At 41.2% G+C, this 12,904-nt stretch overlaps 1 protein-coding gene across 5 annotated transcripts in view; it reads right to left on the bottom strand.

The window, feature by feature from the left end:
- The window catches only part of Fancm (FA complementation group M), a 53,391-nt gene that overhangs the window by 22,212 nt on the left and 18,275 nt on the right, over positions 1-12,904 (bottom strand). For all 5 annotated transcript variants that reach the window (XR_015621896.1, XR_015621897.1, XR_015621895.1 and 2 more), the window contains 7 exon segments: positions 12,711-12,797; positions 11,756-11,940; positions 10,116-10,322; positions 8,329-8,533; positions 5,773-5,924; positions 4,745-4,900; positions 1,459-3,322 (listed from right to left, as the gene is read on the bottom strand). Coding sequence is in view for 2 of the 5 variants with exons in the window: in XM_087553216.1 (XP_087409342.1) it covers positions 1,459-3,322; positions 4,745-4,900; positions 5,773-5,924; positions 8,329-8,533; positions 10,116-10,322; positions 11,756-11,940; positions 12,711-12,797 (2,856 nt within the window). In the remaining 3 variants the exon portion in view is untranslated.

Below are 12,904 nucleotides of genomic sequence, written 5' to 3'. Positions count from 1 at the left end.
ACACACACACGCACACGTAGATAATATTCAAACTGACTATAATAGGAATGGACGTAGGCTACTTTAAGTCATGCTCATGGGAGGCAATGGAGCATTATTTTTGCTCTAATTCTGTTATGATTTGGGCTGGGAGAAACCAGATGTTATGATTTTTTTCTATGGTGTCCTGGGAGGTTATGAACTCATAGGTTCAACCACACAAGTGACTCGGCTACCTGAGTAGATGGCATCACAGCCATACACAACTATCCTTACAAAGAGGTTTACAAGTAAAAACCTCAAGTCTCTCACCAGAGGCACTGGGAGCAAGCCAGTTTAAAAGCACTTATCACTTAAAAGCAATTATCACTTCAGGAAGCTTATTCTTTAACTGCCTCAGTAGTTTTAAGGAACCCTCCTCCCACACCAAACATAAAGTATGGTAAAACATATTAAAGCCTCTTTCAATTAGGTGAAGCAAAAAGTACTAGCTAAGGATTCCTATATTAATAATTCTTTTACCTATATGCTGTTCATTCTATTGTATGTAAGTGATTGCTAAATATAAAGCAAGGAGAAGTTTTCATTTAGATGATACAAAACCAGAAAAATGATGCAACTATCAATGAGGAGTAATGAAGATGTTATTAAACAGGAACTGAAGGCGCAGAGGGACCAAACTCAGGGGTTCGCAACCTTCCTAATGCTGCTGCCCTTTAATACAGTTCCCCATGTTGTAGTTACCCTTAATCATACGATCATTTTTGTTGCTACTTCATACTTGTAATTTTGCTATAGTTATAAATCATAATGCAAATATTCTGATGGTCTTCAGCAACTCCTTTGATACATCAAAGGGGTCATGATCCAAAGCTACCCACTGAGAACCACCATAACTAGTGAGGAGGTAGTCAGAGCAGTCCCTATGCTATGTTTTAAAAATTAAATGTTATTTAATGGCCATGGCCTGCAAGCCCAGCCTTTGAGAGGTGGACACACAGAAAAGGAACTCAAATTTAAAGCTACTCTGAGACACTGTTCTCTTGATCCTGTGGTCTGATATCAGCCTTTTAAATATGTTATATAAACACTTCAACCCCCCTCAAATTTTCCTTTGTTTCATTAATTTTAACACTTCAATTCTTTTTTACCTTAGACATCTAAATTATATGTACATTCCTGAGGTATCAAACTGAAAGTCAACAATACCCAGGCATACTTCCCAATCTAATGGAACTCAACATCTTTCCTCCGCCTTCTCAACTTCTTAAATAGCCACTATCTTGGCATTTATTGCTACATTTTACTGACATTTTCCAAATGGCTTGCATGTGTTTCACAAACAAGTAATTTGGCCAAATTTCACAGTTCTTTGTGTATTTGACAATAAACAGCATAAAAATTCCTGTGGCATACAATTTCAAATCTCCGAGCAGTAACATCAACATTAAGTCATACATTTCAGAGACAGACTCTTACCTTTAGGGCACCGAGGGGACTGATACACTGAGAGCTGATCACTGCTTTTGGTCTCTTCTACAGAAAATCCTAAATTGTCGAATCTTGGATTCAATGTCACTTTGAAACCCTGTCCACCGGCTTTCTCCTTGGTAGAGTCCAGTGTCTTGAGCACGTGTGCTCCTGTCTTAGAACTCCGATGTGCCTTAGAAAGTGGCGTACTCATGGCTCTCTCCCTCACTGGTAAGGACAGAGCAGAGTGGAAAGGTGCGCATTCCTTACTCTGTGCGCAGGGCGACCACGGCATTTTTTCACTTGGGATGGGTGATATGGTTCCACCCAGTGGACCTGAAGCATGACTGGCATCCTTTACCTCCTTATCGGAATGTCGTCCAGGCACTTCGGCTGTTCCCAGGGTGCTACTCCTATCAGATGCACGTGCTGGGTTTTCATCATCAGAACCTGAACTACAAAATCCTAAGTCAAAGGTAACAGAGAATAAGTCCGCAGAGCAGTCGAAAGGCTGCCCCTCAGTTTTTATCTCTTCATCTCTGCCCTCCACACCTTCCCAACACTTGGTATCACAAATGATTTGATCTTCAGGCTCAGAATCATCATCTAACAACTCATCCGAAATTAAGAAGTGAGAGACTGGAGGCATTTCACTTATGAGAGTTTTATCTGACACACAGAGGGGTTGACTGATTCTGTCCAAGGGAGGAAGGCCCACCCCATTCAACTCTTCAGTACCATCTTCAATATTCTTCAAATCATCTTCAAATAACAGTAAACTCTCATCCTCATCAGTGAACAATACTGGGGGCTCACTATCATCATGGCTGTTCTCGTCAACCAAATTATTTTCAAGGTTTACTTGTATTTGACCATAACTGTTAGATACTAAATTCTGATTTTTAATATTGTGGGTTTCACTATCAGAGTCACAGAAGGAGGGCTGATCAGGAATGTTATTATGAGTTGTGGCAGGGAGACAATCTTTTTCAGAAGGAGGATTAGTATGTTTAGCTGAATTCAATTCTAAGTTTGATTGAGAATTCACAGCAGTGTATAATGCCAGAGAAGCAGGTTTAGGACTGTGTTCACGCTCTGGGTAGGGTGATCCAGGTTTAGGACTGTGTTCACGCTCTGGGTAGGGTAAGCAGGACTCATTGTCAAGTTCAAAACCCTGAGTAACGGCATACTCCACGTCTGAGAGTCCACTGAGGGAAGGGGGAGAATGAGATAGAAATCTCTCCACATTAGCCAGTACCTCTTCTGTCATGGGCTGACAACGATAAAACAGTTCAGCTGCTCTCTCTGTGTACAGCTCTTCTTCCAATGGAAGAAACAAATGTGAGGACAGAGATTTATCATCACTGAAACTACTATAACCAGAATCTAAGGAGTACCTGGCAAGTGACTTCTCTTCCATTAACAATGTTCCTGTATGGCTATCATCTTCAGTAACAGCACCCAGGATGGGGATTCCACCTACATCTGCCACTCTTTCACCACTGGGTGGTACCCGGGAAACAACGTCTGCAGGAGAATTCCTGTCACTGTCTGAAGAGTCTGCATCATCATGGTCGTCATCAGTTTGCTCACGAGTCTGGCCTTTTCCCACTGTTGTGGCTTTTTCCCTTAGAGAAGTAATTTTGGTCCATTCAGAATCCATTTGTTCAACGGTGTCAGCACACCCTTCCTCAGACTCTGTCACTGACAAAGAGCCTCCTGCATCGACACTCGGTCTAAATGAAGACTTCTTGGGAGCAATTCTGGTGACACTGGCTACATTCTTATATCCATTCCTTGGAGCATTATATTTTGAGTAGACATCTTCCATTTGTAGAAAAGGTTTAATTTTCAATTCATAGCTGCATTCATCCTACAAAATGAAAAACAGCAGAAAGTCAGAAAAACAAAATAAGCCAATTCTAAGAAATGAGTTTTACTCCATATTATTTTTCTAAAAAAATTGTTATCATTTGAAGGATTTTGTTTGAAATCCCCTAAACTCTAACAAATCAAGAAAAAAATGTAAATGCCAACACTATGAAATCATTGGCTACTTTTTAATCTCAAGACACAGAGCCACCATAATGGCTAGTCCTGGACAGAACAACTTCAATTACTATGTAAGGTTATAAATACCTAGCATTTAATTAAGAAATTAATTTCCTAAAAAATATACATATAGTAAATTTAAATTCTCAATTGAAAAACCAAGAGAAGCCTTGTTTGTTTGTCTGTTTTGCTTTCTGACATGGTCTGGGCTCATAGCTCAAGCTAACACATCCTTCGCTTCTGTCTCTGGGATTCTGGGGTTAGAGGTTCTGCCAGATTCTGACCAATACAGAGGCAGATGCTTGAAGCCAACCATTGGACTCACCACAGGGACCCCAATGGAGGAGTTAGGGAAAGGACTGAAGGAACTGAAGGGGCCTTATCTCGAATCAATGGGAGGGGAGGCCCTTGTTCCTGTGAAGGCTTGATGACCCAGTGGAATGCTAGGGTGGTGAGGCAGGAGTGGGTATGTGGGTGGGGGAACACCCTCATAGAAGCGGGGTAAGGGGGATATGATTTGCAGAGAGGAAACTGGGAAAGGGGATAATTTAAAATGTAAATAAATAAAATATCCAATAAAAAAAGAAAAGAAACATGAAAAGAGAAAATAAGGAATGATTATCATTTAGTTATTAGCAATGACTTTAGTAGTAATTGGTTGTGTTCCACTGGAGGTTATCATTAAAACTGTTTCCTGCCTACCCCACCCCCACACATCCCCCAAAAAAGCTTAAGGGCTGGGAATATAGCTCATCTGGTAGAGAGCTTACTTAGCACACTGGAAGCTCTGGGTTCTATCTCCAGGACTCCAGATAAGAAACATAGAGGTGTACTCTTGTAACCTACAGAGGTAGAAGGAGGTTCAGAAGTTCAAGGTCATTCTTGGCTACATATGGAAGTCAAAGCAGCCTAGAGTACATGAAACTCTGACACTGACACACACACACACACACACACACACACACACAGAGCAAACAAAGAGTAGGAAGAGGAGAAAGAAGAAGAAATAAGGAGATGCTAAGCGTTCTAGATTCATCAGTACACTAGTGAGAGAAAGCCATAGCTACACAGGACCAGGAGTAGGAGCCCATGCCTGTAATCCCAGCACTCAGGAGACTGAAGCAGTTAGTCTGGATTAACTACATAGCAAGACCCTGCCTCCAAAAACTGACAAGAGAGGAAGGCGGGAAGAGAAGAGATTAGAGAAGGCTTTGGGAATGAGAGAGAGCTGTAGAACCTGTACCTCTTCATGTCTCATTCCTTCTATCATTCGCATGATGCTGATGAAATGGTGGCATCGATCCGAATGCTCAACCTGATGCGTAGGAAGCGGATGATCTTGCCAGAGACTCCACTCGGAGAGAGAGAGCTGGTGAATTCCAGTGGTTGGTTCTTGAGCCTTCATTTAAAAAGCAACAAGGAATGAGAATTCACAAGCCAATTTTAAAGACATGATTCACATAACAAACATAATGTAAACCACTTAAATTCACATGGGCAATCTCAACTAAAATCCTCGAGGGAAAAACAGGAAAATAATTTTATAAAGTATAAGGTTGCTTTTTAAATTACATTTAAAATTAATTGTCATTTGAGTTATGATTTGACCATATTCCTGTTTCTCGAAAAAAAGTATGGTTTTAAAATCACTACTTTGCTATATGTAGATCCCACAATAGAATGGGTGGCATACATTGATCCCTGATGAAGTGATTACAAGTCTTCATGCCCACTGCCACATGCCATTCTCCCTGCTAGTGGTGAAAACACACCTCCATAGGCAGATTTAGAAAGCATCCATGAGCATCTTCTTCCAACTCTCTCTCAGCACGCGAAAGCTGGGCAGCTCTCTCCACTGCAGCTAAGCTCTCAGAGTTTGATCATGCAAGCAATTAGCACCCAACTTAAAGTCTAACTAAAGTTTCAAAAAAGCAAGCCAGTTTGCACAAAGGCACACAGGGCAACATACTTCATGCTAGTAGCACACTGAGGATCTAAAGCACAGCAGGGAAATAGCAGAGCACACTGTGCCGTTCTGCAGGGTGATAATGGTCATGCAATGTTATGAAATCAAACTACAACCTACATAAGAAACGGCTATGTGAAAGCAAACGAGAAAGGAGGTCTTAAAGGTTTGACTTTGGTGTGGTGATTCCCTTTTAAGCGGACCACTACTTTAAGTGAATTAACATTCCAATCATAAGCTTGTGTTACTGCTGTCAAATCCACTGTGCAGGCACCGCACACAGCCACCTCGCACAGCCAACTCACCACTCTGTCCTCCTGTAAAGACAGGAAGTGAGACCGAGGCAAAGCCACTCCTTTAACTGTGTCGCTGTCTCCTAACCTATAGAGTCTGTTCCATAGGTTAAATTCCTCTTCTGACAAGAGCCCATCTTTATTCGAATTACCAGCTTTTATTCCTGGAAGTTCAAACAAGAGTTGGGAGGAGGTTTAAAGTAACCGGCAAGACAAAGGCAAAATACACAGTACCGCCTGAACCCAACCTGCTTTATCTATTTACTTCTGGTTCTGCTAAACCAAGATTCCATTCTGGGAACTAGAACTGGTCACACAAACTTACTGTGCAGTGCTTCTCCACTCTATTGCCTAAGTCTGTCTCACCTCTTTGAAAGGGTCTATCCCATGTAAGAGCTACCTTAGCAATAAGTTCACTAGTGGAATAGAGAGCCACGTGTCGGCTTCTCAGTCTGGCGTCTTTGGAACAGTCATATAAAATCTCTTGTGAAACCGAGTTAAGACTGACTTACACATGAAAACCAGCACTAGCAGAGCAGTATCTGAAGCTTCAGGAGAGGGACAGTAACATTAAGGGGCATTTAGGGTTATGTTTTAAGTGGGGGACAGATGGAAGGAGAAAAATACAAGTGGGGAGAGAGTGCAGAACTGCGGTCCGACTCAGAAAAACCTCAAAGATTACTAATCAGGAACTCAGAAACTTTGGTCTGTACTATTCTTAAATACCGTGTAGGACGTTTTAGAAAAACAACTTTTCCGAAAATGTTTTCCTTTTGTAAAACTAAGAGCTTTAAGTAAATGACCTTGGGGATCTCTGACTTACTCATTTCTTTCTCTTTTATGTATATGGGTATTTTTGCCTACACGCACAGTCCACTGCCCACAGTGTGTATATCTGTGCAGCACATGTATGCAGTTTGAGAGCAGGCCAGAAAAGGCCACTGGACACCCCCCTCCCGTCCCCCTGGCAGGGAGTTACAGACAGTTGTGAGTCAGCATGTGGGTGCTTAGAATAGAAGCCAGGTGCCCTGGAACAGCAGCTAGTGCTTTCAAACACTGAGCCATGTCTCCAGCTTTTTAAATAGGAAGGGACTCCAATGTTTTAGTTACTGAGAACTTTAAGCCTCTACACCTCAATGAATTACACATTAGTGTACATGCATGACGATTTATGAAAAACTGCATAAAACATAGTCATATAACTTTGGAAAGGGGAGTCACAGGCACTGAAACAGTCAGGATGGAGGACAAAGTAGTAAAATTATGCACTAGCAAGTACTTATTAATTTTGCTTTGCTTTGTTTTTGAGAGAACCTCAAAACTGACCTAGAACCTGCCCTTCAGTCCCGACTGTCTCCTAAACACAACAGTGCAAACGTCTGCAAATCAGCAGGTGAGTGATGGAAGGCTGTGTAGCCAACGGTGGTGTCCTTCTATATGAAGGCGAGGTAATCCTGGGAACACGCATGGAAACGGAGCATCTGCCTGGTGTACATGAGGGGAGAACGTCCTTCTTCCTTTGTCATGCAGTAGACTGTGTAAATGCACACGCAATCTAACTGAATGCTTATTCTGCGACTGTTTTCTTTTTAAACTTTCAGTCTCCCTACTGGGTTTCTAGCACTCCATGTCACCAGTGTCTTTCCCTTGTCACATCAATACGTTCTTATCTTTCCTAAGACTCAAAGCACCTTAGAACATAGACTGTTTTCAAAGAAAGATACAGTATAAAGACAGGTTATGCACCAGGCAGTGGTGGCACACACCTTTAATCCTAGCACTCAGGGGGCAGACAGGCAGATCTCTGAGTTTGAGGCCAGCTTGGTCTACAGATTGAGTTCTAGAACAGCCAGGGTGACACAGAGAAACTCTGTCTTGAGTAACCAAAACAAGATGATGATGACAATGACAAAGATGACAGAAGGAGGAGCAGGAAAAGGAGAAAGAAGGATGAGGATGGGAATGCTGTTTCTTTCAGGAGCCAGCACCTTCCATCAGTTCTCCAAAATGACAAAGAGGTGCTGATGCACGCTCTCCAAGTCTTTTAGAAAATAAAGCTGTTTCTTTGGCCACATACGTGTAAATCTACAAAAGAGATTCTACAGATGTTAGGGGATTAGGTACTTCTCAGCAAGGAATCCCTAACTGTTACCGCAGCAAAACGGATCATCCACAATGCCACTCGGCTGCTGCTGGCCTTGTTGTAAACGAGCTCGTTAAGGGCAAGATTCCAGTCAAGAGAAGGAAGGCGCACAGTGAGCGTGGTACGCATGCACTGTAAGAGTCAAGATGGCTTCCCATGATGGACGAAGGGAAGGACCAGAAAACAAACAAAGCCAAAGGGAAGGCCCTGAGGGAAGGAAGGTTCCACTAGGCTCCAGCCTGTTCCATCCAGGGAAGCACTGTGAGAACAGAAAGGAGCCTGAGCTGCTGGAGCCCATGCCACAGGAATCCTGGACTCAGGAGACGTACAAATGGGAATGATAGACCTAGACTGTAAAACAAAAACAGGGCAGACCAAGAATGGGAGGGAGTGAAGAATGTGTCAAGTGCACAAGTTTTGCTTACCACTCCTTGAGGAGAACGACTTTCGCTGTACACTCCGAGCCTTCTCTGATTCATAGACACCATGTGTGATGAACATTTTGTGTAATTCAGGATTGATTTTATCAGGAACCATTCGTGGACTTCCTTGGTATAAACGAAGCACTTGTCTGTTACCTGAAATAGCTTTATAAATATTTTTTTTGTTGGACTGACTCTGATTGTATGTCTGCAAAACAAATACAAAATACAAATTTTCAGTTTTTATAGTAATCATTTAGCTATAATAAGCAATTAATATGTCCGCCAGGATTATTTTAAACATAAAATTACACTTTGATTCACTTAAAGACTAGAGAATAGAATTCCTATAGTCTTGAATGTGAAAACAGATCACTAACTTAGATTCTTGAGGAAAATCATTTTAAAATCTATTACTACAAAAGCTTAACAACTATTTGTAAAGAGGAAAAATACACACACACACACACACACACACACACACACACACACACACACACGAGAATCCTCATGGAACTATGTATTTTTATTGGCTTACTGCTTTTAATACAGCCAAACTTTGTACCTGAGTATAAGGTCATATTTGTTACAAGGGAGATTTATGAGAGAGGAAATGAAGCCTTTATTTCAGCGTGTTCATTTGTCTACATTTCCATTTTCCTCACCATCTTGGATTAGACAATACAGATGATCTAGAGCACGGCACAGCACACATGAAGTGCTCATTAAGGATGAGCCATTACCACCATTTAACAGATCAGAAAACACACACCTAGATAACGACGTTGAGTGGTCTGGCTACATAATAAAATCAGAATGTAGATCCATTGTTTGACATGTAAACATTACATTTATTAGGATCAGTTTATGGATAACACATTATAATCACATTAAGAGTCTTAATGAATGGAATTCATTTTTCAGGTTGAATTGAAGGGTGAATAAAACATTTCAAATCAGTTTCTAAAAACTATCACAGATGTTGAATCTATAATATGAAATTATTTTTGCTTACTGAACTTGTCCCAATGTGTTATAGTTTGTCAATATTTTACTGTAATAAATAGTGTAAAAAGTATAATATCATACTTAGAAAGTTCTGCCACCCATGACTGTAGAGAATATTAGTATAATTCAAGTTCCTTTCCAAATAGATGGGGCACCAACACACCTCAGTGAAAAACTAGAACATCAGTACACAAGCTTTTACATACAGTGTGTTTGCTCTGGTGCATGTTGTTAGCTTTTCATTTATTTATTTAGCTAATTTTATAAAATTCAAAAGTACTATTACGGGAAAACAGTCTGAGCACACGTCTGTTGCAGAAGTACAGAGATGCTGTGCACAGCTCAGTTGGTAATGTGCTTGCCTAGCATGCAGACACTAGGCACACATGAACTGTGACAGCCCTGGGAGTCATAGCGCTTAAGAAATGCAGGCCAGAAGATCACAAGCTCTAGGACATCTTTGGCTACAAAGTGAGTTCAAACCAGCCTGGGATACATCAGATGCTGTCATTAAAAGAGAAGTGTAGGGAAATGGAAAAATGAATAAATATTAGTTGTCATATCATGAGTTATAATGAAGTACCAAAATGTGTTTCTTCAAATGAGAAAAAATTAGGAGAGTGAATTCTGCCAAAAAAATCTTTCTTACAATCAAGACAAACTAAGAATCTAGTAACAATGTCGGCACATTTGCCTAGAGTGCTTGGATTTTGAATGCTAGAAGACTGCCCTTGGGTTGGCTCTCAAATTTCGCTGTCAGCCAGCATACACAGTCCACTTACACGCTCTTCCCGTCCTTCAGCGAGGATGACAACAATCCTGCCTTGCCGTCTGCGGCCAGTTCTACCCATGCGCTGAATGAGGCGGATTGGGCTCTTCTGGGCATCAAAGCATATTATGAGATCCACTTCCCCTATATCCAAACCTTCTTCTCCAACACAGGTGGAAACCAGGGTGTTATAACCACCGTCACGGAACTGTCTCACCACCTCAAACACAAACAACTCAAAAATCACTTCAGGAAAGTATCAGCGATTTGTAGTTTGCATTATTTCCCCATTCATCTTGAAAAGGTCAAATCAGATTTTAAAACATTAAGGACAGCATATGAGGGTGGGGAACATGGGGTGTCATAAGATAACAAAATAAGCCAAAACAGGGCGGATAAAATGGAAAGTTCTAATTCCTTTGTTTTAAATAACGACTGTCGAGTCATTCTGTTAATAACTATGTTTCTTGGTCTATGAGGAAGCCCAGTTTTACCTTTAGCAACACTGAGAGGAGAAGAGGGCAGTGAAAAAGCCTGGGTCCAATTACTCCAATTTATCGTTCCTTAGAACTAAACGTATGGTCTTGTTAGCTAAAGTAAGAATGACTAGTCTGGAATGGTCTTGCTCACTTTAAATCCAAGCATTCAGGAGGCAGATAGGTCTGAGGTGCAAACCAACTAGGACTACAAAGCGAGACCCTGTCTCTACATAAGAAAATCAGAAAGAATGCCTCACATCTGAAAGACAGCTCAGCATGTAAGGCCACTTGCCAACAGGCCACGCAACCTGAGTGTGATCTCTGTGTTGGAAGGGGAGAACTGACTTCCACAGCTTGTCCTCTGATCTCTACACCATGCTGTGACATGTGTGTCCACACACATAATCCCTCAATGTAACAAAAAGTTTAAAATAAGGGCTGTAGAAATGGATCAACAATTAAAAGCACCTGCTATTCTTGCAGAAGACCCAGGTTTGGTGCCCAGAACCCACATCAAGCTCTAGCAGATCTGACACCCTTTTGATCTCTCTTCTAATCGTGTGTGAACATACCCACACACACACATAATTAAGAATAAAAATATTTGTAAAAGTTTAAATAATGCTTCATTACTCCTTGAACTCTGGCACCCCAAAGGCAAACATGGGCTACATGCTAGAGATGTAAGAACAGAAATCATTCAACATTAACAGGTGTAATGGACACATCTGAAATCCTAGTGCTTGGGATGTAGAGGCAGTGGCAGCACTAGTTCTAGGCAAGCCTCAACTATATAAACCAATATCTCAAAACCCCCAAAATAATTGAATGAATAAATAAATATTTCAAAACATATATAAGACACATCTGATCTTTCAAAATGTGCTTATCTTTATTTGCATATTGATTATAAATTTTTGTTGTTGTTGTTGCTGCCGCAGGGTTCTCTTTTTGTTTGTTTGTTTGTTTGAGACAGTCTTGCTATGTAGCTCTGGATGACCTAGAGTACTCTATGAAGACCAGGCTAGCCCTGAACTCAGAGAATGCCTGTCTCTGCCTCCTGAGTGCTGGCATTAAAGACTTGCACCACCACAACCAAATTAGAAAATGGGTTACAACAAAGCTAATCCATCCTATTTTTATCTCATTACCTAAAGAATTAATAATTAATTACCCGCAGTTGTTCCTTCTGGGTGTAACCCTTTGTGTTTTTCCCTGAGGCGTGGCCAACAAACGTCATCACTCTCACACCTGGCTGGTGCTGGGAAAGCATCTCTGCAATTTCCTCAACGCTATCTCGAAACGAAGAGAAGATCATAACTCTGCTCTCCTGGCACTTCTTTTCAGTGGTGTTTTTAGCTGTGGAACAGGAAATATGTTTTTAAAGAAGAATTTAAGGCTAAGAAAATATTTCAGTACAACATGTACAAAGCCTTCTGCTCAATGCCTAAGACTGCACCCAAAACAAAAGAGCATTGTGAGAGCGCCTGCTAGAAAGCACGAGTCTGAAACTACGTACTCATGAACAGCTACTGCAAAAGACATTTTCAACTCCCTATTTCTCCTTGGCTGCCATGAAATAATAGCTCAAGAAACCAGCTCAACACCTGGGTCAGTCCCTGACCAGCCCATCCATTCAAGCACATGCATGTTACTTCCTTTGCAGAGAAGCACTATAGAACTCCAAATGACTGCACCATCCTGTTCCACCTTCCCTACAGGCACTGCATACTCCACAGCTGCTGTCTTTCAGTTCAGCAACGGCTGAACTGCAGCCTGTATCCAGAGCTGGCCAGTGCCTTCGTGCTCAGGAAGAGGTGGGATGGCTGCTGAGGGCAACGCTAAGCGAGGCTGTGCCACTGTCCTGCTGTCTCCCAGTGACCTAGAACCACAGCATTACTAAACCTACCTGAGCTGCTTGATTTTCTATTTCTCTTATATTGCCCCAAACTAAACTTTTCACATAAAACCTTATTTTTCTAATTCCATTATTTCTTTCACTCCCACCTATCCCAACTTCCCAAAAGTTCTAAATATCATTATCCAGAGTAATTAGAATCCACCTCTCCCTAGGAATTTTACTTTTTTTCAGTTACCACTTTGTCTTAAAACTACTAATTGTTACCCACCATTCCATGACTTGAAATGTTCAAGTATAACTTCTTCCAGTTTCTTTAACTTTGGATGACTATAGACAAATTTTTTCTCTTTATTTCCTGAAGAGGGGAGAAAAAACATTTTTTCTATATATTCTCATATCAATTATAGTTTTGAACTTGTAGAGATCTGCCTGCCTCTGCCTTAGGATTGTTGAAGTGAAAGA

Source organism: Rattus norvegicus, chromosome 6 (genome assembly GCF_021556685.1).
Source record: "Rattus norvegicus strain SHRSP/BbbUtx chromosome 6, alternate assembly SHRSP_T2T, whole genome shotgun sequence".
NCBI lineage: Eukaryota > Metazoa > Chordata > Mammalia > Rodentia > Muridae > Rattus > Rattus norvegicus.
Note: the sequence above shows the minus strand (reverse complement) of the source record. Positions and strands in the feature narration are given on the sequence as shown.